Source organism: Geotrypetes seraphini, chromosome 12, assembly GCF_902459505.1.
Source record: "Geotrypetes seraphini chromosome 12, aGeoSer1.1, whole genome shotgun sequence".
NCBI classification, from domain to species: domain Eukaryota; kingdom Metazoa; phylum Chordata; class Amphibia; order Gymnophiona; family Dermophiidae; genus Geotrypetes; species Geotrypetes seraphini.
Window position 1 is genome coordinate 51,427,549 of NC_047095.1, and position 26,182 is coordinate 51,453,730.

At 42.9% G+C, this 26,182-nt stretch overlaps 1 protein-coding gene across 5 annotated transcripts in view; it reads left to right on the top strand.

Annotated features, from left to right (window-relative positions):
- Positions 1-26,182, top strand: part of LOC117346421 (FRAS1-related extracellular matrix protein 1-like) — a 225,785-nt gene that overhangs the window by 93,973 nt on the left and 105,630 nt on the right. For all 5 annotated transcript variants that reach the window (XR_004536585.1, XR_004536584.1, XR_004536582.1 and 2 more), the window contains 5 exons: positions 2,839-2,932; positions 6,055-6,307; positions 13,003-13,197; positions 17,911-18,096; positions 24,135-24,331. Coding sequence is in view for 1 of the 5 variants with exons in the window: in XM_033915953.1 (XP_033771844.1) it covers positions 2,839-2,932; positions 6,055-6,307; positions 13,003-13,197; positions 17,911-18,096; positions 24,135-24,331 (925 nt within the window). In the remaining 4 variants the exon portion in view is untranslated. The remainder of the gene's footprint in view (positions 1-2,838; positions 2,933-6,054; positions 6,308-13,002; positions 13,198-17,910; positions 18,097-24,134; positions 24,332-26,182) is intronic.

The following is a 26,182-nucleotide window of genomic DNA, read 5'->3' on the forward strand; positions in this document are numbered from 1 at the left end:
CTCCACATAGCTGTTCGTCGCATCTTTCAGTCTTTCAATTGCATCCCTAAATTTTCTCCGTCTTGTCAGCGCAAGTTACATCTTTGACCATTTCTTCTTCTACCTGCACTGTCGCTAGCTGTATTTCCCTCTTCGCTTCTTCGAGTTTAATCCAGTCATCTTTTCCGTGAGCCTCTTGTGTTTTTCTGTATCTCATGAACACAACCTCTTTTGTCCCTATTTTTCAGCCACATGTTTGCAGAACCATGAAGCTTCCTGGTTTTCTTGGTTTTGTTTATTTTTCTTGTATGAAGATCTGTTGCCATATTTATTGCAATGTTAGCTGTTTTATTTTTTAAAATACATATGCACCTACAGTGCATGTGCCTTTCATAAAATTTCCTTGCCCTAGACAGGAATGTCTTTATAAGGATGTGCTGGTAAAAATCACCCCATATGTGCGTAATTCTTAAATACATAAGATCTCGCCTCTATTCTGCCCGTTTTCCATCCCTGAGAACACTTATATACTACAAGTATGTAACATAGATGAACAGGCTTTGGAGTCACTTTTTGGCCTTCCTGATCACCATATTAATTAAGCTATAAAAACCGCACTTAATTCCTTAGATTCTGTATAGGTTGCACAAAGTTGCATTTGAGGGGCAGATACGTATTCAAATTAATGAGCCAATGAGGTGTCAACAATCGATAATTGGAGTTAATCGTCATCGATCTGGATTTTACTCCTGGCTGAATTCTGTGTGACTGCGCAACGCAGGAGTTCTGCAGAATTGCCCCGTCACACGGAATTCCCCTTTTCAGTCGCAGAATCTCAGAAAATTAGTAAAAATATTGTTTAAATTTTGACAAACTTGTAGAATTTGCTAATTTTGTGCAGAGAATTTTGAACCTCTTTGCACAGAATTTTTTTTGGGTGTAGAATTATTCTGCATGCACATCTGGCCTAGTCACTATTCTATAGCTAAAAAAAACCTTGGATTTTGTGGAAAAACTCAATGGTATCTGGAATACACTTTCACAAGAGAGATGTGCAATGTCGGGTAGAGAATAAACAGCACAGCTTAGGCTTGATTGTAGTGTGCGGTTAAAAAATGGATTGAAGTTTGATCGGATACGTTACACCCTGAGGCAGCAGACTTGTGAAACGCTGGCCACCACCGTTGGTGTACCGATCAACAGAAGATAAGTTGAAAGTTATTTCTTCTGTCGTTCAGCACTAACAGCTCTGCTTAAGGTTTTTATATTCTGGGGTGCAACGGAGTTTTTTTATTGCCAATGAGGTTGAAGCCTAACCACCTGTCAACCACCTTTGTGGAGGTGGGAGGGTCCTAGTCTGAGGCTTTTTCCTCCATTTTTTAACTGCACACCACAGTCAAGCCTAAGCTGTGCTGTTTATTCTCTACCTGACTAGTCACTATTCTATAACATCTACACATAAATTTTATTGTGTACACCTCAAAAGAGGGTATGGGCATGGGTGGGTCAAGGGTATTTCAAAAATTCAAGCACAGTATTATAAATACCGAGGTTACGCACCCAACTTTTGTGCCAAGATGTACACCAGGTTTCAGCAGGCCTAAGCCCTTGTGCCCAAAGCTGGATGTGGGAATCCACCCTAAGTGCTAAAAGGCACTGAGCCCGGAGAGCCCTTTATAGACTAGTGCTTATCACGGATATTCCCTAGTGCCTAACCTTGAGCGTCATTTACTGAATCTGGCCCATTATCTTTAGAGCTATTATGGTACTAAATGGTACCCATGAAGACAACGCTTAATGCATATATCTGGATAGATATAGGCAAACCTAAATCTATTTGGGTAACTTATTCTTAGGGGCAATTCTGTAACTGGTGAAGGCACTTAGCTTAGCAGGGTTTTAAAAGTTTGGATAATTTCCTAAAAGAAAAGTCCATATGGACTTGGGAAACTCCATATGCTGCTTATTTCTAGGATAAGCAGCATAACGTCTGTTTTACTGTTTTGGGATCTTGCTAGGTTCTTGTGACTTGGACTGGCCACGGTTGAAAACAGGACACTGGGCCTGACAGACCTTTGGTCTGTCCCAGTATGGCAACTCTAAAAACAGAAACAAAACCCCAAACTGGGCGCCCTAATTTAGGTACCAAGAAGCCACGTATTAAGTGCTATTTCTGAAACAGTTGGCATCAATTTTCCTACATGTAAGCACATCCACTTATACCATGTTAATAGCATGGGCACGCCTAAATATGGCATTTTAGCCAGTAAATTAAACTCACCTATGAGCACTCCCTTACATTTACATGCTCAGCAATTTGCGCACTTTAAGGCATAGCATGGCAAGCCAATATTCACATACACAGAACTAAAGAGTTAATGAGAGCAAGCTGACAGACATCTTCTGAGGACAGGACAAAAGCAGCACGAAAGGCCTTCAAGTGTGGGACAGTCAAACTTATTTTATTAGATGGACCTGACACAGGTCATGTTTCGGCGCAATTTGCCTGCATCAGGGGTCAGCCAGATTCAGTCTGAGCACATATAATGGGTAAAATTTCCATGAATAGCACCATAAAATGTAAACAATCCAGGTGAATCTACTTCAGTTGACAAAAGCAAGCTGACATCTTCTCAGTCCATCTTCAGCCAGCCTTTTGTCAAACACTCTACAAAGCTTGAGTCCGAATATCCATGCTTAGAAAAATCCCTTTTCTGCCTACATGATTATAGGTAAATTCAGGTTTATACTGTTCCTTTTATCCTCACTTATATCAATAAACCGTATGATGAAATTAATAATGAGCACAGCAAACTCTGTCCCCCGGTATCATTTCTGTGTGACTTTTTTGTTGTTAAGGTATCGGCATGATGATTCAGAAACATTTGAAGACGAAGTTGTATTTGCAGCAACAGATGGCCTGAACGCTGCAGATGGTGTGTTAGCAGTGCAGGTAATGAAAGACTCTGTAGTCTGCTGCAATTAGAAAGTATTAATCACGTGGCCTCAGTGCAAACGTCATGAAGCGCAAGCTCTCCCTTATCAGATGCTGCTAGATTTATATTTAATCTTCTCCTGTTAATGTGTTGAAAAGCATGTAGAGAATACTCGTATGGAAAGGAAACAAGTGGGGAGTGGGATAGAGCATGTCCACCTTGGGACAAGCACATTTTTTATTTATATGAATTCAAAATAAATACAAGAGCACGTGAATAAAAACACATGTATAAGAAGTCCAATGGAAGTAATAAGAACATAAGAATAGCCTTACTGGGTCAGGCCAATGGCACATCAAGCCCAGTAGCCCATTCTCACGGTAGCCAATCCAGGTCACTAGTACCTGGCCAAAACCCAAAGAGTAGCAACATTCCATTCAGAATCTTAAAGAATAGCAAGATTCCGGAATCCCAAAGAGTAACAAAAGATTCCGGAACCCCAAAGAGTAGCAACATTCCATGCTACCAATCCAGGGCAAGCAGTGGCTTCCCCCATGTCTTTCTCAATAACAGACTATGGACTTTTCCTCCAGGAAATTGCCCAAACCTTTCTTAAAACCAGCTACGCTATCTGCTCTTACCACAACGCGTTCCAGAGCTTCACTATTCTCTGAGTGAAAAAATATTTCCTCCTATTGGTTTTAAAAGTATTTCCCTGTAACTTCATCGAGTGTCCCTTAGTCTTTGTAATTTTTGACAGAGTGAAAAATCGATCCACTTGTACCCGTTCTACTCCACTCAGGATTTTGTAGACTTCAATCATATCTCCCCTCAGCCGTCTCTTTTCCAAGCTGAAGAGCCCTAACTGTTTTATTCTTTCCTCATACGAGAGGAGTTCCATCTCCTTTACCATCTTGGTCGCTCTTCTTTGAACTTTATGGATGTAATGTCCTTATATTGAAAGGATTCAATCAATGACTCTTTATATGTGCTGGATCATTGACTGAATCCCTCCAACATAAGGACATTACTTCCATTGGACTTCTTATACATGTTTTTTTTTTATTTACGTGCTCTTGTATTTATTTTGAATTCATAGAAATAAAAGTTTGTTGTCCCAAGAGTGACGTCCTCTATCCCACTCCCCACTTGTTTTCTTTCTGTTAGATTTTACGTGGGGTTTCTGATCCTTTTACTCTGCTCCTTTATTGAAAATATCATATAGTCAGAGCTGTGTCGTGTTTATGTGGTTCTCTCAATATTTTGGAGGGACTGAGACGATTTGGCCATGCACTCCTTTTAGAAGATTGGCTATAATCCAATGAATTGCTTGTACCTTATCACAGTCACTGTCGAAATTTGCTCTAGTGCTTCCCCTAAAACCATTTTCTTCTGCTATGTACTGATAATGCTGTAACTTCTTTTTTTTTTCTTTTGGATTTAATCCAAAAGATAAAAGAAATTGAAACTTTTGAATAATAAAGGCTTATTTATTTGCCTCCAACCTTTAAAGCATTGAGTGCTAGCGGGTACTCTGTGGTTTGATAACTATCAGTTTAAATGTGAAAGTGTAGCCTTCAAAGCCCTTGGGAGCTAGGGACTCGTACTCAATATTCAAGAGTGGCATCTGGCGGCCTGATACAGGGTCCATGATTAGAGTTTTGGAACGAGTCCTGGTGTATAGCTTGTGACCAAAACACTGGAAAGAACTCATAATGAATAGCTGTGGGCACTTGATTTGCAGCTTAACCCCTGCTGAGTTTGCCATGGAACTACTACTAGGGGGGGGGGTCGACATTTTGAGCCCCAATGCACACAGGTTGGGAGCATCCAGGGATTGTTCTTACTGCCAACAGTAGTCACCAAGGAAATATCCAGTAGGTGCTGGGGTGGGGGGGGCCTAAATTTCTTGTCGGCGGGAATCGGGAGAGGATAGGAGTGATCTAAGCTGTTGGGTAGCTACTAGAGAATGACACGGTGACAAAATTCATCACCGTTCCCGTCCCCGCGGATAACTGTGGGAAATAATCCCATGTCATTTTTTCGTGTCTATTTCAACCTCAGTCCTTCTACTTCAGGATTCTTCAAAGCAAAGCTTGTGGGTTAGTGATTGTGGCCATTCATACTCTGATTCTTATGTGAGCCAAGGATAATGAAGCCATTGTGACATCACTGATGTGATTGGCTCTTAGGCACTGGTGGAATGAGGCATTATGACATCACAATATCTGCTCTGGATACCAGAGACTGTCATTCTGTAGTGTCTGTTTCAACCTCAGTCCTTCTACACCAGCATTCTTCAAAGCAAAGCTTGCGGGTCAGTGGTTGTGGCCATTCATACTCTGATTCTTCCCTCTCTCCTTAAAGAGTGATATGAAGATGGTTTCCCGCGGTTATCCGCGGGGACGGTGATGAATTTTGTCACCGTGTCATTCTCTAGTAGCTACCCTTTTAATGGTACCTTTGTATGCCTCGGGGACGATGCAAAAGTCAGTATGGAGAGTGTTTTAAATAGCAAGTTACTCACAACTCCATATAATTCACAACTTCACTAGCGCCACTGCTGAGAAGCTTAAAATATAAACGGAGGAAAAAGCCTCAGATTGGTGAGAGCCTGATATTAACTCAGCTCAACTCACAACCTTGGCAAACACATACATTTCTCCCCCTCCCTCTCCCCCCCACGTAGGGGGGATATTTTTGCCAAGGTTGTGCTCACCTGGTTGCTTTAAATCTTTTCTGCAGTAGATATACAGCCTCTTTTACAAAGCCGCGCTAGTGGCTGCGCTGCGCTAACATCCCCGTTGCCTATAGAGATTTAAAGGGCTTCAGGGCTGTTGCCGTGCGGCTTTGTAAAAGAGGCCGATAGTGTTCCAGAGGTTATTTATGCCTATGATGTTGATGAGTTGAGATGAGTTAATATCGGGCTCTCTCCAATCTAAGGCTTTTTCCTCTGTTTTATTGGCGATGCCAAAGTGAGTAGACAGGGCCACCAGTAGGTAACTTGCACAGGCTGCAACTATAGCTTGGGTTGATTTTGGATAAAGCTACTGTTCAAACATAGTTTTGGGACGCAGGTCTTCGCCAGTTTTGCTGTGAAACATAAAATGTACTTTCCTTGCTTTGGGAACTTATTTAGATTTTGCCAGTTAATGACGAAGCCCCGGAGCTTGGAGCAGGATTAAAATCTGGTCTGGAGTGTGCAGAAGGAGGATCTGTCGCCATCACCACAGAAAACATTTATGCCACGGATGCAGACAGTGACGACATGAAGCTGACGTACATGGTTGCTCGTGCTCCAGTGCGTGGAACGCTTCATAAAGGAGGAACCACGGTGGATAAATTCTCCCAGCATGATGTGACTCTAGGACTCGTCTCATACATGCATACTGGTAACAGCAGATTGAACAATTATGCTGTAGCGTAGAACTGTGTTGAATGGTAATTCATTATGGTCATCGATGACCCGTACTTAGGGCTCCTTTTATGAAGGTGCGTTAGAGCCTTAACGCACGGAATAGCGCGCGCTAGCCGCTACCGCTTCCTCTTGAGCAGGCGGTAGTTTTTCAGCTAGTGCGCGCCATTCCGGTGCGTACACTAAAAACGCTAGCGCACCTTCGTAAAAGCTAGCGCACCTTAGTAAAGCTTTAATTATAGCCACTGTTTAAGTACGAATTTAACTGAGCAGTGTTGAGAATGGGAACGTACGTTGACTGTAGAGAATGACACAGGGACAGAATTTGTCCCTGTCCATGCAGATAACAGCGGGAATCCATCCTGCGTCATTCTTTAGTGCAGGGGTGTCCGACCTGTGGCCCGAGGGCCGCATGCGGCCCCGTGAAGTATTTTGTGCGGCCCCGGTCGAGGGCGATGCGGTGTTTTCCTCTGCCGCCCCCGGGTGTTTACTATCTTGCCGGCTCCCTCCTCTGTCTTGCTGCAGCGTTTGCGTGTTTATGCGGCCCCCAGAAACATTTTTTTCGGCCAATGCGGCCCAGGGAAGCCAAAAGGTTGGACACCCCTGCTTTAGTGTCTTTCTCAACCTCAGTCCCTCTACACCGGCATTCTTCAGGGCAAGGCTTGAGGCTGAGCCCATTCATACTCGGATTCTTATGTGAGCCAAGTATAGGATAATGAAGCCATTGTGATATCACTGATGTGGTTGGCTTTTAGGCATTGGTGGAATGAGGCTTTATGACATCACAATCTCGGCTCTGGAATGTTGCTACTCTTTGAGTTTCTGGCAGGTATTTGGGACCTGAATTGACCACTGTTGGAAACTGGGCCTGATGGACCTTCGTTCTGTCCCAGTATGGCAACACTTAAGGCCTTATGTTCTAACCATCCCGTGTCATTCTTTAGTGTCTGTCTCAATCTCAGTCCTTCTACACTAGCATTCTTCAATGCAGGGCTTGAGGGTCAGTGACTGTGCCCATTCATACTGTGATTCTTCCCTCTCTGCTTAAAGAATGACATGTTATGGTTTCCTGAGGTTAACCACGGGGATGGTGTTTTCGTGTTTTCTTTATCTACCTATCCTGTCTCTTTGGATCCCAGCTCAAGTGAATTCCTAACTTCTTGGGGTTTTCTCCCCTCACTAAATCCTTTATCCCTGCCTGGCCCAGCTATTGCAATGAGATCCTTAATGAGGGAGTTCCCTCTGGAATCCGGTTTCTTTACACCCAGAGACTCATCCCTCCCCCCCCCCAAAAAAAAAAAAGACTGGAAACACCACCCTCACAGCATTCTCAACCCAAGCCAGCATCAAGAATGAAACTGCCCTCTCTGCCATTGTGCAATGAGTCAGCCTCACCACTGGTGTATGTTATAATCATGAGTGTTATCTAGTTTTAGTATAATTTTCCATAATTAAATGTTTCCATTTTGCTGTTTTTTCATTTTGGTAATGGCTCATTGATTAGAGCAGAGGTCCCTCCAGTGTGATTTGTGGCCTTCTAGGATAAAGATTTAGGAGCCAAAGATCTAAAGCGTTGTTATACAATTTATTTTAATGACGTATCTGTTTATTTGCAATGCCTATGTTCTGCTTTTTCCCAAACTTTGTACATCTGAAGCAGTTCACAGAATGGATTATTCTTATCACTTCCAATGGCAACTTGTTCCAAAATTCTGATTTGTGAAACTTCAGCTAAGGCTCCAGAACTGCTTCGCACAGATGGAAACATATAAGAAAGCAAATTGTAAGAAAATCATTTTTAAAAAAATGAAAAGCCAGGCTAAGAACATAACATAAGAACATAAGCAGTGCCTCTACTGGGTCAGACCCGAGGTCCACCGTGCCCAGCAGTCCGCTCACGCGGACCTGTGCAGTAATCCTTTATCTATACCCCTCTATCCCTTTTTCCAGCAGGAAATTGTCCAATCCTTTCTTGAACCCCAGTACCGTACTCTGCCCTATTACGCTCTCTGGAAGCGCATTGGCTAAGGCTCTTAACATTTGCATCTCCTCTTCCTATAGGCTAAGGCTCTTTGCACCTGCATTGTGATGTCATAGAGCTTTATGGTTATAGAAACCTAGAAACATGATGGCAGATAAAGGCCAAATGGTCCATCTGCAGCATCCACTATCTCCTCCTTTCCCATAAGAACATAAGCAATGCCTCCGCTGGGTCAGACCTGAGGTCCATCGTGCCCAGCAGTCCGCTCACGCGGCAGCCCAACAGGTCCAGGACCTGTGCAGTAGCCCTCTATCTATACCCCTCTATCCCTTTTTCCAGCAGGAAATTGTCCAATCCTTTCTTGAACTCCAGTACCGTACTCTGTCCTATTACATCTTCTGGAAGCGCATTCCAGGTGTCCACCACACGCTGGGTAAAGAAAAACTTCCTAGCATTCGTTCTGAATCTGTCTCCTTCCAACTTTTCCGAAAACAAAAACAAAATGTGTGTATTCTACTGGAGAGTGAGTAAACGAGTCAGTGGCTTCTTTTGAGCTGTGGGGTGGTACAACAGCAGCTTGGTGAGGTAAAGAAAGAAGTTTAATGGTGAAAGAAAACAAAGTATTGTACTGTAATTTTTTATATTTGAAATGCCGCTTGTACACGAGTATTAAGCGGTTTACAAAACCAAATACATTAGGCACTTTGGACTTCCCTCTCTGTCCCGAATGGGCTCACAATCTAAACCAGTGGTTCCCAAACCTGTCCTGGGGGACCCCCCCAGCCAGTCAGGTTTTCAAGATATCCCTAATGAATATGCATGAGAGAGATTTGCATACCTGTCACTAATGAATATGCATGAGAGAGATTTGCATACCTGTCACTAATGAATATGCAAATCTCTCTCATGCATATTCATTAGGGATATCTTAAAAACCTGACTGGCTGGGGGGTCCCCCAGGACAGGTTTGGGAACCACTGATCTAAACTAAAGCACCTAAGAGAAAAAGAGCGGCTTTGACACGCAGCTCCTGATTGGTAAGGCCCGACTTTAGTACAGGAAGAGGCGGTCGGAGCATAGAGCGAGTGATTTCCTTCACTCGCCAACGCTCTGGCTGCCCTCATGCCCGGTCATTCGTGGTCGGAAAATACCGCGAATGACCCGGACCGCGATCCGCCGACTGCGAATTTGCAGGGGAGCACTGTATTAACAGAGAAGAGCATGTTTACAATTGCAGGGATGTCCCTGTGGAATAAGCTATCTGGACAAATAAGGTTATGTGTTGAGCATTTGACTTTTAAGAAATTACTTAAGACAGAGTTATTTGTTGACGCCTATTTCTGACATGGTTTAATAGTTATTAAACTGCTTTATTGGCTATTGCCATAGAGTTTTACTGATAGTATCGCCATGGGCGACATTTGATGTTATAGTTATATGTATGTTGATATTGAGTTTTTGTTCACTGTATTTGTGTTTTATATTTTATGTGTGTCAGTTTTGTAAACCACTGAGTTTCTGGCGGTATAAAAATTTTTTAAATACAAGAAATAAATAAATTCATATATTCAAAGATAAAAATAGAAAGAAGGTGATGAGAAGGAAGAAGGAGCCCCAGAGAGATGTAGAGAGCCAGGGAAAGGGAAGCAGAGCGGTTACGTTGTAGAGAAAGAGATAGAATAGTAAATCTAACAAGATAAATATAAATTGCTATATCATGCAGGAGAAAAGAAATAGAAAAAAAATAAAATAAGACAAACCTAGCAGAATAAAAACGAAATAAGGTATGAATAGTTGGAGGGAGAAAGTGCAGTTAGCGGGAGACGCTCGTTTGTTGATTATGGAGAGTATCGCATAGAATTCCATAATGTTGATGAAATAGAATTGATTTCAATAGTTTTTCGAAGTATGTTTCCTTGAGGAAGCCATGAAGCATGGAGTTCCAAAGGTTAGACCCTGCATAGGAGAAAGCTCTCTTTGTAGTTTGCAGTTTTATTAATCTTGGGCCAGGTACTTCAGATCGATCATGATGTGATGATCTCAGAGTTCTATTGGGTTGCCAGTTTCTTGAACAGATAGTCGGGAAACTGAAGCTGCCAGGCTTTGAAGACTAGACAAAGTGGAAGCAAAGAGAACAAGTGACCAGAAACACACTGAGATGATGGCCGGCAGAGGGGGAAGGGCCAGGCTGGAGGCATAAGCCAGCGGGAATGATCCAAAAGGGAGCCATCAGTGAGTGGATGATGAAGCCTAATGGGAAGATGAGGGTGCAAGGTGCAGTTATTGCATTTCTGCTTTAAAATGCAAATTGTCTTTTATTTGCCAAGACTACAGATTAGGGTAAGAACATGAAAGAAGCACTGTAGGAATGGGGTGTTTCTCGTATGTTGCAGAATCTGAATGGTGGTAGCAGTTGAACGTCTCCATTTGAACAAATAAAGGTATTTGGCTTCATGCACTAGTTAAATAGAAATGAAACGATGTTTGCATTTATTTGCATCTGTAAAAATTAGGTGTTATTCAGATTATACATGGCAGCTATTTTTTTTTTCTCTTAAAAATGCACCAACACTGGAAATCTAATACAGTCAAACCTCGGTTTGCGAATAATGCGGTTTGTGAGTGTTTTGCAAGATGAGCAAAACACCGCAGGCAAACTTTAACTCACAAACTGAGCATTGACTCGATAAGCGAACGTGTCGCACCTCCCTGACCCGGGAACCGGCTTCCCTCCCCCCGCGGCCCACACCCAAACCCTTGCCTTCAGCGGACACCGGCGCTGATTGCTTCTACACCACCCCGGTGCTGAAAGAGGCTGCCGCGATGTTCTATGCTGGGCTGCTGCGGGGCCTTGAGCATCTGCGCATGCTCGAGGCCTTCTGGCTCCCACCCTCTCCGAAATTCTCATGAGATTCTTGGAGAATCCATCCACAGGCACAATAACCTGCCTCCCAACAGAAGTAATAATGTCGTAGATTGAAGAGAAGGATGGGCCATACCTCTTTTACCCAATTTGAAAAGCATCTTGATCCGATGAGAGTGAAGTAATTTTCAATAGGATCAAGGTGGAAAATGCTCCAAGTCTATGCACATGGTCTCATGTGTAATAGTGGTTGGAATTTAGAAATGTCTAAACATTTCTATCAGTAATCATAAGGAAGAAGAGATAGGAATAAGGTCCAATGTGACCACAGCAAATTAAGAAAAAACAACCACCAGTCTGCTGTACCTCAGAATCTTTCTCCCCTACCCCTTCATTCTTTATCTGATCAATTCTGTCTCCACAAAATAAACGAAAACTCTCCTTGGTAACAAGAATATGAATGTCTCTTTTTTAGCAATTTTTATTACAAAATGTACAGACAAGTGCTACTAAATTCACTAATACAAGCCAGTTGGCAGTTCTTAGTCCTTGTTAAAAAAAAATACGTTAAGTAAACTTGTGAAGGATCTGTCAGATATAAACACTAACTGTCTTTTGGATATCTGTTCTACAATATTGTAAAAGTATTTTCACTATGTATCTTATAAACAAATATTACTTCACTCTCTAAAGGTCCTTTGGGAGCATTTTCATTATTCTCTAACCCACCTCCATCATCTTAAGAACATAAGAATAGCCTTACTGGGTCAGACCAATGGTCCCATCAAGCCCAGTAGCCCGTTCTCACGGTGGCCAATCCAGGTCTCTAGTACCTGGCCAAAACCCAGGGTGTAACAGTATTCCATGCTACCGATAAAGGGCAAGAAGTGACTTCCCCTGTGTCTTTCTCAATAACAGATTATGGACTTTTCTTCCAGGAACTTGTCCAAACCTTTCTTAAAACCAGCTACGCTATCCGCTCATACCACATCCTCTGGCAACGCATTCCAGAGCTTAACTATTCGCTGAGTGAAAAATATTTCTTCTTATTGGTTTTAAAAGTACTGTATTTCCCTGTAACTTCATTGAGTGTCCCTTGGTCTTTGTAATGTTTGACGGAGTGAAAAATCAACCCACTTGTACCCATTCTACTCCACTCAGGATTTTGTAGACTTCAATCATATCTCCACTCAGCCATCTCTTTTCAAGCTGAAGAGCCCTAACTGTTTTAGTCTTTCCTCATATGAGAGGAGTTCCATCCCTTGTACCATCTTGGTTGCTCTTCTTTGAACCTTTTCTAGCGCCACTATATCTTTCTTGAGATAAGGAGACCAGAATTGAATGCAATAGTCCAGTTGAGGTCACACCATGGAGCGATACAAAGGCATTATAACATTCTTAGTCTTGTTAACCATCCCTTTTTTAACAATTCCTAGCATCCTATTTGCTTTTTTGGCCGCCGCCGCACATTGGGCAGAAGATTTCATTGTATTGTCTACGATGACACCAGATCCTTTTCTTGGGCACTAATCCCCAAGGTGGACCCTAGCATCCGGTAACTGTGATTCAGGTTATTCTTCCCAATGTATATTACTTTGCATTGGTCCACATTAAATTTCATCTGCCATTTGGACGCCCAGTCTTCCAGTTTCCCAAGGTCCTAAGGTTCTTTTAACTCATTGGAAGACCGTAGAGTTTTTAATGTTTCATAAAAAGGTGGTTTGGATCCCAGTTTATTGGATGAATTTTTACTGCCATCTTATAACTGTTATTTAACCTGCTTGTTTTGTTATTTTATTTGCTCACCTTTCACATCTATCTTCTATAGGAGGTGAAATAGGCCAGAGCCCTTGTACGGACACAGTGACCTTAATCGTCTCAGATGGAGAAGCAGGTACAGTGGGCGGTTGTTGTAATGATGGACCCCGCCCTCCTCCAGTACCACTTCATGTCAGCCTTCCAGTCTATGACCTAAACATCACAATTCTACCAATTAATAATCAGCCGCCTTCCATCTACATCGGTAAGACTTGTCAAACAGCTGTATAATGTAAGACAGGCTGAAAATGCTATGGTAATGGATTATTTCAATACCTCTTCCTTTCTGCTGTAATTTTGAACATCTGAAGGGTTAAAGCAATCTTTCTGTATCCAGGGGCTGGGCAGCTTTGGTCCTTGAGGGCTGCAACGCAGTCAGATTTTCAGGATTTCCCTCATGAATATGAATGAGATTTGTTTGAATGTAATAGAGGCAGTGCATGCAAATAGACCTCATAAATATTCATTGGGATATTCTAAAAACCCAATTGTGTTCTGGTCCTTGAGGACTGAGGTTGTCCACACCTGATCTATATAATCTATTATTATTATTATCAGTTATTTATATACTGCTTATCAATGGAGGTTCTAAACGGTTTACATCCAGGTACTCAAGCATTTTTCCTCAAGTATCCTGGCAGGCTCATAATCTATCTAACGTACCTGGGGCAATGGGGGATTGAGGCCCAGATTCTCAAAACTTTAATGCTGTCGCTAAACTGTTTTCTGGTGGTTTAGCCTGTACGCAGTTTAGCAGCGGATTATCAAAAGGGATTATCTCTTTCTTTAGTGAGGTTTCTGGAAGTCTCCGACACTGACATGCAAATGGGCTCTTCAGCATTGAAATGAGCCCTCTAGTGGATCTTTTTGGTGACAAAAAAAGCGACTGGTCCTGGGGGGCCAGTCAGTGTCAGAGAATGCTAGAAAGCCCTGTGTTGTGATGCAGCAGGAGAGATGCCCATTCTCTCCGCTGCATCACAACACCCCTTACCCAAAATCTCGGCTGCGACCTCCCCTGTAGCAGGAGAGATGCCTACTCTCTCCTGCTGCACTAAAATTCCCGACCGCACCCCCCCCCCCCCTCTCATCACCCGCACAGGAGAGATGCCCACTCTCTCCTGCTGCAAGAACTACCCGTCACGACCTGACCTGATTGCTCCCCAACTTAGTAGTGGCCCCCCTCCCTATCTACACCGCCCCCCTACCCCTTACCTCGACAGATGAGCCAGAGGGATGTGGACACCCTCCTCCCAGCTGCGTCTTGGGGAGGGGCCTTAAACATCCTGGGCCAATCAGAGCCTCAGGCCCCTCCCCAGATGCATTGGGAAGGGTCTTAAGGCTCTGATTAGCCCAGACGCCTAAGTATTTAAACAACCATGGCCAATTAGAGCCGCAGGCCTAAATTATGCTCCGCCCCTAGACATGCCCACTTAGGCGTTAGACGCTGCTAAGCATCATGCGATAGGTGCCTATCTTATATAGAATTGGATAGCTGCCTATCGCCCATTTTATTTTTTTAACCAATGATTGAGGCTGTTAAAGGTATTTTGACAATTAAGTTAGGTGCCTAAGAGGAGCCTAGCATTATCATTTTGTTAAGTACCTATTTCTAAATAAACTTAGAAACGTGATGACAAGTAAAGGCCAAATGGCGCATCTAGTCTGCCCATCCGCAGTAACCATTATGTCTTTCTCTCTCCGAGAGATCCCAAGTGCCTATCCCAGGTCCTTTTGAATTCAGACACAATCTCTGTCTCCACCACCTCTTCTGGGAGACTGTTCCATGCATCTACAGCCCCTTCTGTAAAAAAGTATTTCCTTAGATTACTCCGGAGCCTATCACCTCGTAACTTCATCCTATGCTCTCTCATTGCAAAGTTTCCTTTCAAATGAAAGAGACTCGACTCATGCACATTTACATTACGTAGGTATTTAAACGTCTCTATCATTAGGGAAAATTAACTCTTGGTTAAGCCCGCTGATCTGTCAAATGGATTCTTATTGTGTTTTTAGAAAGTTTTAAAAAACTTGTTTGATAAGTTTGTCAAATAACCATGCATTTTTATCTTATTATTATGTTTTACCAAATTTTATGTATATGTCCACTGACTGTACAGTTCTCCTCTGTTAACCGCTCAGAACCTCAAGGATGGGTGGTATACAAGAATAAATTTATTATTATTATTATATCTTCCCTCTCCCGCCTTTCCTCCAAAGTATACAGATTGAGATCTTTAAGTCTGTCCCCATACGCCTTATGATGAAGACCACATACCATTTTAGTAGTCTTCCTCCGGACCAACTTCATCCTTTTTATATCTTTTTGAAGGTGTGGCCTTCAGAATTGTACAAAATATTCTAAATGAGGTCTCACCACAGTCTTATATAGGGGCATCAATACCTTCTTTTTCCTACTAGCCATACCTCTCCCTATGCAACCTAGCATCATTCTAGCTTTCACCGTCACCTTTTCAACCTGTTTGGCCACCTTAAGATCATCACATACAATCACACCCAAGTCCCGCTCTTCTTTCGTGCACATAAGCTCTTCACTCCCTAATCTGTACTGTTCCCTCGAGTTTTTGCAGCCTAAATGCTTGACCTTGCATTTCTTAGCATTAAATTTTAGCTGCCAAATTTCAGACCATTCTTCAAGCTTCGCCAGGCCTTTCTTCATGTTATTCTATTGCAGATTATTCATGTTTACTCTATTGCAGACAACCCTTCAGCAATATTGTTTATAAAAATGTTAAAAAGAACAGGCCCAAGAACAGAACCTTGAGGCACACCACTGGTAGCATCCCTTTCGTCAGAGCGATCTCCATTGATCACTACCCTCTGTCGCCTTCCATCAACCAGTTCTTGACCCAGCCCGTCACTTTGGGACCCATCCCGAGGGCACTCAGTTTATTTATTAGACGTTTGTATGGAACACTATGAAAGGCTTTGCTAAAATCTAAATACACCACATCTAGCGCACATCCTCTATCCAGTTCTCTGGTCACCCAGTCAAAGAAATTTGTCTGACAAGACTTACCTCTAGTGATCCATGTTACCTCTGGTCCTGAAATCCACAGGATTCCAGAAACTTGACAATTCTCTGTTTTAAAAGTGTTTCCATTAATTTGCTTACCACAGAAGTCAGACTTACTGGCCTGTAATTCCCTATTTCTTCCTTACTTCCACTTTTGTGGAGAGGGACCACATCTGCCCTTTGCCAGTCCTCCGGTACCACTCCAGACTCTAGAGACTCGTTGAAAAAGTTAGTCAGCGGAGCTGCCAGAACTTCCCTAAGTTCCTTCAGTACCCTAGGATGTACACCATCCAGCCTCATTGCTTTATCTACCTTTATTTTAGCTAGCTCCTCATGAACACAACCCTCTGAAAATCGATCAGGGTCTATTACTCCTCCATCCCTATTCACGTTTGTCTTCTGTAGTCCTGCTACTGGCGCTTCAGCCGTGAACACAGAACAGAAATATTTGTTAAGCAATTCAGCCTTTTCTTTATCAGCTACTACATATTCCTCCCCTTCACCTTTGAGTCTCACAATGCCACTTTTGCACTTCTTCCTATCACTAATATAATCTAAAAAATGTCTTGTCTCCCCGTTTTACTGTGTCAGCTATTTTTTTATTCCATTTGCATCTTTGCTTTCCTGACTACATGACCAGCCTCTCTTAACTTTTCCAGATATTTTTGCCTGTCTTCCTCTTTCTGCGATCTTTTGTAGTTTATGAAAGCTAACCTCTTATTCCTTACCTTCTCAGCTACTACTTTTGAGAACCAAAGCGGCCTTCTTTTCCTCTTACTTTTACTTACTAGCTCCTTTCAGTTTTGCCCACTGCATTTCCACTCCTTCCAGATGTTCCCATCCAGACAATAATTCCTTGACGTAAACCCCCATCCGAACCAAGTTTTTTTAAAAAAGTCTAGAACCTTTGCTTTTGAATGAGCCCTTTCTATACCCATCTTAATATTAAACCATACCATGCAGTGATCACTGGATGCCAGACGATCACCCACTGTAACATCAGAAACACTTTCCCCGTTTGTAAGCACTAAGTCCAGTATGACCCCATCCCACGTGGGTTCCATTACCAACTGCTAGAACAGTCGAGAATCCAGAATCTCCCTACTTCTAGAAGACCCCGCAATAGGGATATCCCAATCAACATCCGGCATATTAAAATCACCTACTAGCAAGACTTCCCCTTTTTTAGATATATTATGAATGTCTACTATTAAATCTCTATCTACTTCTTCCATTTATTTATTCATTAACCAGTTCAGTGTCAATTTAACCCTAGATTTTTTTTGTTTTAATTACTCTTGTAGTATTAATCTAGCATTGAAAGCAGTCGCGCACCTGTTTGTTCTGGTGGTGACCCAACATCAAAGTTATCTACCAGAAACTATCTGATCACAATACTGAACAAAATGAAAGTCTTTAATGAAGAACATGGTAAAGAATGAATGGAATTGGTGTTAATGAAGACTCAACCACTTCTTGTTTCCAATTACTTCAAACACGAAATAAAACTTAGTCTCTTACTTAACAGACTTTCAGTTTTATTTTGTGGTTATTTAAGGCTATTGTGCTACCTTGCTCTCAGTCTGGAGTGTTAATAAAATGTGCCACAGTCGTGGTGGTGGAATGATTTCTTAAGACTTTCAAAATTACATGCTGGCAGATCTAAATTGCACAGACGAAGGGAAGGTTAGCTCCAGAATAGCAAGACTTGGGGGGGGGTGGAACTGCAACTGGTGCTGAAGAGTGAACAGGGTCACTGGTGCCCAGAATTTCTTCCATCTGTGCAAGCTCAGCTTAGCAAAAATATCAGAGCAGCAGATGTACATATGATTGTAGCTTTAGATGCATTGACTGTGTCTTTGACATAGAGTTTCCTATCTCCAGGAGAAATATTCATAGTTGATGAGGGGTCTTCAGCTTTCATCACTCTTCAATATCTAAATGCTTCTGATGTGGATACCCGCTCGGAGGAGCTGAACTTCGTACTGGAGATGTCACCTCAGCATGGTTATCTAGAGAACATTCTTCCTTCACCTGGCTTTGAGAAGAGCAACGCTGGAATAAACATAAGTATGAAAGGGAGCATCTCTCCTGCTGGGGAACATTCGGTTGGGGAGAGGTGGGTCGTGGCGGGTTTGGCAGGAGGGATTGGGAATCCCTCCTGCCATGATTGTTACAGGGGTGGGGGGAGGGACAGGCCCAATCCGGAACGTATACCAGTTTTGACTCGGTCTAAGTCAAAACATATAAGTTCCATCTAGGCAACCTGTCAAAAGTTTTCGTTTATGGCTGCCGGACAACTAAGTCTAGGTTGGCCCACCTCCCGCCTTAACCCACTCCTCCAAAAACGCCCCTTTTTATTCTGGGCACACAGAGGCAGGGAAAAGGCCTAAGCTGGTTTTAGATACGTCTAAAACCCTGTTCAATTGGTACTTGGACAACCTGTCTTTTTGATCGTCCAAGTACCAATTTAGGAGGGTTTTTAGATGGGTTTTTTTTTAATTATTATTATGAGCCCCTTACCTTAGATAGCACATGCATTTTTCAGTATCAGGTTGGGCAGGGTTTGCAATTAAGAACATAAGAAGTTGCCTCCGCTGGGTCAGACCCGAGGTCCATCGTGCCCAGCAGTCCGCACCCGCGGCGGCCCAACTGGCCCATGACCTGTAATGTGATCCTTCTCTAATCCCTTTTATCCTTCTATCCATACTCTGTCTAAAACCTATCTCTACCTCTATCTGTATCCTTCAATCCCCCTATCGTTCAGGAATTTATCCAATCCTTCCTTGAACCCCCGTAGTGTACTCTGTCCTATCACAACCTCCGGAAGCGCATTCCAGGTGTCCACCACCCTCTGTGTAAAAAAGAAGGTGTATAGTTTTGGAAAATCCAAACCTCTGTATAGAATTGTACCCAGAAAATTTGTTCACCCCATACAGCAGGTGTAAGTGCATAGTTTTTCGGGAAGCATGTGCTTCCTTTTGTTTTGAGAATCCAGGAAAACCCAGGAGCTGAGCTGTTACTCAGATGTTCCGAGTGAGTGGGTGATAAAATTCTTTTGGTGCCTGTATCCTGCTTTTTATACATGTATTTATAAACGCGGTTGGTTTTACGTACAAACTACTGGATTCCGTTTAGGTCATCAAAGGTTGGGGACCCAAATTTGGGTGTGAAACCCAGATGCGCAAGTAAACTATCAACAGTCTTTGTTGTGACCCGCTTTGGGAAAGGAGGAATACAAATAAACTGTATACTATACACTTCCCCCTCTGCATTCGCGGTGATAGGGGAACAGCATGGCAGCGAATACCGAAACACCGTGAATAACTTTTCGTATGTTATTCATAGTTTTTCTGTAAAAAAAAAAAAAAAAGCCCTAAAAAAGATTTTAAAACCGCAAATATCCCAACCTGCAGCGCTGTAACTTAAAGCAGGCTTAGCTTGCTGATGAAATCCAATAGTTGGAAAACAAGGTTTTGAAGTATTATCGGCTCCCTTCTGCTATCCAACACTCTTGCCTCTAGACCATTCCATACGCAGTACCCCGAACACCCGAAGTATCGATCTAAATTGAAGACACGGTTTCACTGGCAGCTAGAGACAATCGGACAGTACAGGGGTTATGATCTACTTCTCAGAACTTCAGTTGGGAGAAAGATGGCTGAGGATTAACTAGGGATTTCCTCTGTGCAACGCCGGGAGCAGTGACCTATATTTGGGGGGGGCGGAGCCAGGGAACGAAAAACCGCGAATAATCGAAACTGCGGTTGACGAATCCGCGAATATGGAGGGGGAAGTGAAACCTAATTATTGGCATTAAATAACGTTGATTAGCACTAATTTGGATTTACACATGCATGTGTCCTACGCCTTATTCTATAACGCTGTGCGCCCAAGTGCCGCAAAGCGTAACTTAAAAGGGAGCGTAGTCATTGGAGGGGCACGGGCGGATCAGGGGTGTTCCAGATGTGCAGGCACAATGTTATAGAATTTGGGGGCTGCGTGCCATGATCTGCACCAGCGTACCGCAAACTGTGTGCCGCCAAGAGATTCCAGGTGTGCTGCCAGGGATTCAAGAACAGATGACGCAAGTCCGGCACTTCCAGAACTGGCGCTTCTCTTTCTCTCTGCTCCCACACAAACCTCATCTTGTCTTCCCTGAGCTCGGGGATTGTGAAAAATTGCAAGGGGAGCTTATGAGCTTGTAAGACTGGGCGTCAAAGTGACAGATGGCGTTTAACGCGAGCAAGTGCAAAGTGACGCATGTGGGAAAGAGGAGCCCGAGCTATGGCTATGTGATGCTGGGTTCTGTATTAGGAGTCGCTGCCCAAAAAAAGGATCTAGGTGTCATGGCTGAGGATACGTTGAAATCCTCAGCTCAACACGGACGGACGCAGGTAGGGCTGGTCTCAGTTGGAGCGCTGGTCTTTGACCGGAGGGCCACCACATGAGCGGACTGCTGGACATGATGGACCACTGGTCTGACCCAGCAGCGGCAATACTTATGTTCTTATGTTCTCAATGTGCGGCGACATCTAAAAAAGCAAATAGAATTTTAGGAATGATCAGGAAAGGAATGGAAACCAAAGATGAAAAGGTTATAATGCCCTTGTATCGCTCTATGGTACGTCGCTCTATGGTACGTCTTGAATACTGTGTGTAGTTCTGGTCACCGTATCTCAAAAAAGATATAGCGGAATTAGAAAAGGTAGAGAGAAGGGCAATGAAGATAATAAATGGAATGGCACAACTTCCCTATGAGGGAAGGCTAAAGCGGCTAGGGTTCTTCAGCTTGGAGAAAAGACAGCTCAGGGGTGATATGATAGAAGTCTATAAAATACCGAGTGGAGTGGAAAGGATAAATGTGAATCGCTTGTTCACTCTTTCCAAAAATAGTAGGACTAGGGGGGCATGCGATGAAGTTACTAAGTGGTAGATTTAAAACTAACCAGAGAAAATATTTGTTCACACAACGTGTAATTAAACTCTAGAACTCGTTGCTGGAGAATGCAGTGAAATCGGTTAGCTTAGCGGGCTTTGAAAAAGGTTTGGATAATTTCCTAAAAGAGAAGTCCATAGGCCATTATTGAGATGGTTTGGGGGAAATCCACTGCTTATTCCTAGGATAAGCAGTGATCTGTTTTACTACTTGGGATCTAGCTAGGTACTTGGGACCTGATTTGGCCACTGTTGGAAACAAGGTACTGGGCTTGATGGACCTTCGGTCTGTCCCATTACGGCAATTCTTATGTTCTTATGTGAGCCAAGTATAGGACAATCAAGCCATTGTGATATCACTGATGTGGTTGGCTTTTAGGCATTGGTGGAATGAGGCATTATGACATCACAATCTGAGCTTTGGAATGTTGCTACTGTTTGGGTTTCTGCCAGGTACTTGGGACCTGGCTTGGCCACTGTTGGAAGCAGGATACTGGGCCTGACAGACCTTTGGTCTGTTCCAGTATGACAATTCATGTTCTTATGCTTGGAGGCTCTCTAAATGTGGCCCCAAGCTCAAGGAAAACGCGTTGAGGTTTGTGCAGGAATGGGGCTGGGGGATAGAACAGGGGCAGGGCTGGGAGGGTCAAACGGGGCCACGCGTCCTCTTTTTTTTTTTTTTTGTATACCACAGAAAAACATTTGCTCCATTAGTGTGCCGGAGCTACAAAAGGTTTACAACAGGGGTGTCCCTCAAGGGCCGCAATCCATTCGAGTTTTCAGGATTTCCCCACTGAATATGCAAGAGATCTATTAGCATACAATGAAAGCAGTGCATGCAAACAGATCTCATGCATATTCATGGTGGAAATCCTGAAAACCCGACTGGATTACGGCCCTCGAGGAGGGACTTTGACACCCCCTGGTTTACAGGATGCTGATCTACAACATGTTTCAGCAAGTGTAATTCCTCTTGCCCAAAGCCGGGTGCAGGCATCCACTCTTTTTTTTATTTATTTTTTTTATCATTTTATATATTGATACATATACATTACTTGTATAAGAAAATAAAGAGAGAACATCACAAAAGTTTTTTAAAAGGAAAAAAATATATCTGGATACTATCCGTTTAATAATTAAACCAAATTTCGCTCTTAATTAGTCCACATTCTGGAGGAGAAACAATTCACATTTATGAGAGATATTTATAATGGATTAATATCGAAAACCATATTTGTAGAGTACATCTTCTTCTTACATTACTATGGGATTGATCCTACATTCCCTTCAGAGATATTTGAAGTTGTTATTCCCTTTCCTTCAAGAAAGAATTGTAATTGTGAGGGCTCAAAAAATATATATGAATGTTGGTCCAGAAGAATCTTACATTTGCAAGGATATCTCAATTGATATTTGGCCCCCCAGCTGTATTACAAACTGTTTCAGTTCAAGGAACCTCTTCCGTCTGGTCTGAGTTGCTTTTGAGACGTCTGGAAACATACTGATCTTACTGTCCAGAAAGGTCACTTCTTTCTGCCTGAAAAACAGTCTAAGAAGTGCCTCTTTGTCTTGTTGAAAGACAAACGCCACCACAAGAGTAGTACGACAGATTACTTCATCCACTGAAGTTTCAAGGACTTCTGTTAAATTCAAAGGATTAGGAAGTTCAGGAGAAACTTCTGGACCTAAAGTTTTCTGTTTTGATACTGGCAAGTAATATATTCTATGTAGAGGAGGTAGTCCGGCATCAGGATATTTAAATATTTCTTTAAGAATTTATAAAACAGTTCCTTAGGAGGTGTTGTTAACACCTTAGGAAAATTAAGAATTCTTAAATTCAACATTTTCATATAATTTTCAAAGTTTTCCATTTTCCTAGTATAGAGGCATCCACTCTTTAGTGCTCTTCTCTGAAAAGTATTAGCCTGGAGCGCTCGTCATAGAATTATTGCTGGTACCTATTTTTGAGTCATCCAAAAATTAGGGACACACTTCAAAATGTATTAATCGGAAAACTGCGTGTGTGTCAAAAAGTTGTGCCTTCTGAGGGCGTGAATTTGTAGTATTACAATTTCGTCAAAATAGCCTCAAAGGCTCAACAAGCATAAAGGACCCCCTAAACTGCCCAAAACACTATGCTATACTGAAGCCTAGGTTCTAATCATCGGCTAATAGGCACCAGAAAAAAAAACCCGAGCATCCAAATGAGTTTTGAAACACTATTGTGAAATAGAAACTACCGTAATTTAACACTGTGGGATGATTTCTATACCTAAACTAATACACTCCCCCCCCTCTCCGTATTCGCAGTGGTTAGGGGCAGAGCCAGCCCACGAATATTAAAAAAACCCACGAATAATATTCGGGCTGGTTCTGCCCCTAAACCCCCGCTTCCTCCTGCTATTTTAAGCCCTGAAATCCCCCCCCCCCCCTTTAAGCCTTACCTGGTGGTCTAGCGGGTTTTCAGGCAGCAGCGATCTTCCCACGCTCAGATCGCTCACAGGAAATGGCTGCCTTGAGCTCCCGTAGTCTCTCGAGCCATATCCTGTGAGCGATCTGCACAGGGCAGGAGTGTGGGAAGATCGCTCCTGCTCGAAAACCTGCTAGACCACCAGGTAAGGCTTAAGGGGGGGCTTACACGGCTTAAAATAGCCCGAAAAAAGAAAAATTATTTTCGGGGATGTCTTATTTTTTTCATGTACAACAATCATCTCTCCCTTCCTCTCCTCTACCCCAATTCCTCTTTCCTTTCTCTCCCCCATCCCATGTGCATCATCATTTGTCCCCTCTCACCCATCCCCTTGTGCAGCAGAACCCCACCGACCCTCCCACCGTGAGACTGACATACCTCCGCTCCGAGGACTCCTAAAGCAGTAGGGGTGGGGGGTTGCTGAATCGACGAGTCCGATTTTTTTTCAGCAAATCAGGCTGCACTAGTGTTGGGGATGGAGCCAGGGAGTGTCTGGGACATTTTTTTTTTGGGGGGGGGGGGCTTCGGGGGTCGATCTTAACTAGGGCTTATTTTTGGGGTAGGGCTTATATTAGGAGCACTTTTAAAAATTATGCTAGGGCTATTTTCGGGATAAGTCTTATTTTCAGGGATTACAGGGTAAATGTATAGAACACACACTTTCCCCAATATGTAATCTCAATGCTTTGTTTCCTCACAGGCTCCTTCAGGTTCCAGAATCTCAAAGCTGGCCACATCAACTATGTCCAGTCGAAGCACGAGCGCACGGAACCGACTGCGGACCATTTCCTGATTCATGTCAGCGATGGGGTTCAAAAATCTATGGCCGTGCCTTTCTATGTGATCATAAATCCTATTAATGACGAGATCCCCGATTTGCAAATTCAGAATATGACGGTAGTTGCAAAGTTCTGATGTTAATCTTGTTGAATTGCATGCTTAATTCAGGTTATGACTTCCTAGCGCTATCAAAAGCCCACCACACGTATCACTTTTATTTTTTAGATTGCCGTTCTGGGTAATAGAATGACTAGCATGGATTTAAAAGGTGACGAACCCTGAGAATACTTAAAATGAGGAGGTGTATGTTTGAGTTTCCTAAAAACTCGCCACTGAGTGAGGTTTACTTTCAGCTCTGTCAAAAAATGAGACCTCCATATTAATTTCAGCATTATAAAATCAAACCCCAAAGTTGTGAAAACACTGCCCAAACAAAAAAAACAATGATTAATTTATTTATTTATTCAATTTTCTATGCCTTTCTCCGAGGAGAGCTCAGAATGGTTTACATGAGTTTATTCAGGTACTCAAGCATTTTCCCTGTCTGTCCTGGTGGGCTCACAGTCTGTCTAATGGACCTGGGGCAATGGGGGGATTAAGTGACTTGCCCAGGATCAAAAGGAGCAGTGTGGGTTTGAACCCACAACCTCAGGGTGCTGAGTCTGTAGCTTTAACCACTGCGCCACACTCTCTTTTTTCACAATTTTATAATCGCTTATAAGCGGGAGAAAAAGACCTCAGCGGGGCTAATGTATTGTGCATGTGGCAGTGCACTTAGATATTTACTCTATTGGTCAAAAACATCGACAAATACTGAGGTTTTCATCATTGAAAATGCCATTTATACATATAACATCGTCAAAACTGAAATGTATACAAAGAGTAAAAAAAAGAAAAAAGACAGCACTTATCTTAGAAACAATCCCTATGGGGGCCTCTGTTTTGCTTAATGCTCCATCAGGGGAATGTTGTCAAAAAAAGAGGAGGTGAATCACTCGCTGGCGGTTCGGTGGAAAGGACTCTGGTTGTGACAAGGCAAGTGGGGTGAAGTTTGCGCCAGTAATCTGAAGAAGCAATAGACAATTACGCCAATGCAAACCTTTGAAGGAAGTTCACAGGACGTTTATGCAAGCAGCAAGTACCTCAGGACAACTTTTATTAAGTTTCTGGGCCCGATATTCAAAAAATTTATGCTCCTAATTTTGGGATCCTTTCAGCTTCCCTTCCCCTCCCCCGTACCTCTGTAACATTCCTGGCACAAGCAGCAACACCCAAGCTGCTGTTGCACCAGAGTTGGCTCTTCCTCTGACATCACTTCCTGGACCCACGCCTAGGAAGTGACGTCAGAGGTACGAGGCAAAGGAAGCAGTGCGTACCTTGCAGGAGGGGGCGAGGAAGGAACATGTGCAGGTGGGGGGCTGGAGAAGAGGGCGGGAGAGGGGCGCCATCCACCTCACTACGCCACTGGACCTTTTTACTATGCTGTGTTAGGAGCTAACGCATGTTATGTTTATCTGGTTTTCTATTCTGCCTTTACCTATTCAGTTCAAGGTCAGGTTACATTACAAGAAGCTGGATCAGTTACCTAGGAAGTTACAATGGACAGATTGACACAGACATTCAGTAGGGTTGCTAGTACAGGTGGATCAGTATAACTATTAATATAGGCCTCCTTTTATCAAGTCGCCTTAGGAGTTTTTATTGCAGACCGCTGCTAAATTCTTCGACGCTCAGAATTCTTATGAGTGTCGGAGCTTTTACCGCAGTGACTCTGCGATAAAAAACCTTAATGCAGCTTGATAAAAGGGGGCCATAGTTAGGTCACAGTTTTAAATACATAGTTGCAAGTTTAAGTAGGTCATCTTTGGCTCATCGTTATGTCCCAGGAGTTGCCTTGAATTACCAGTTCAGTTACTCCCTGTCTTGGTAGAGAAATGCTTTTAGAAGTTTCCTGAACCTGAGATAATG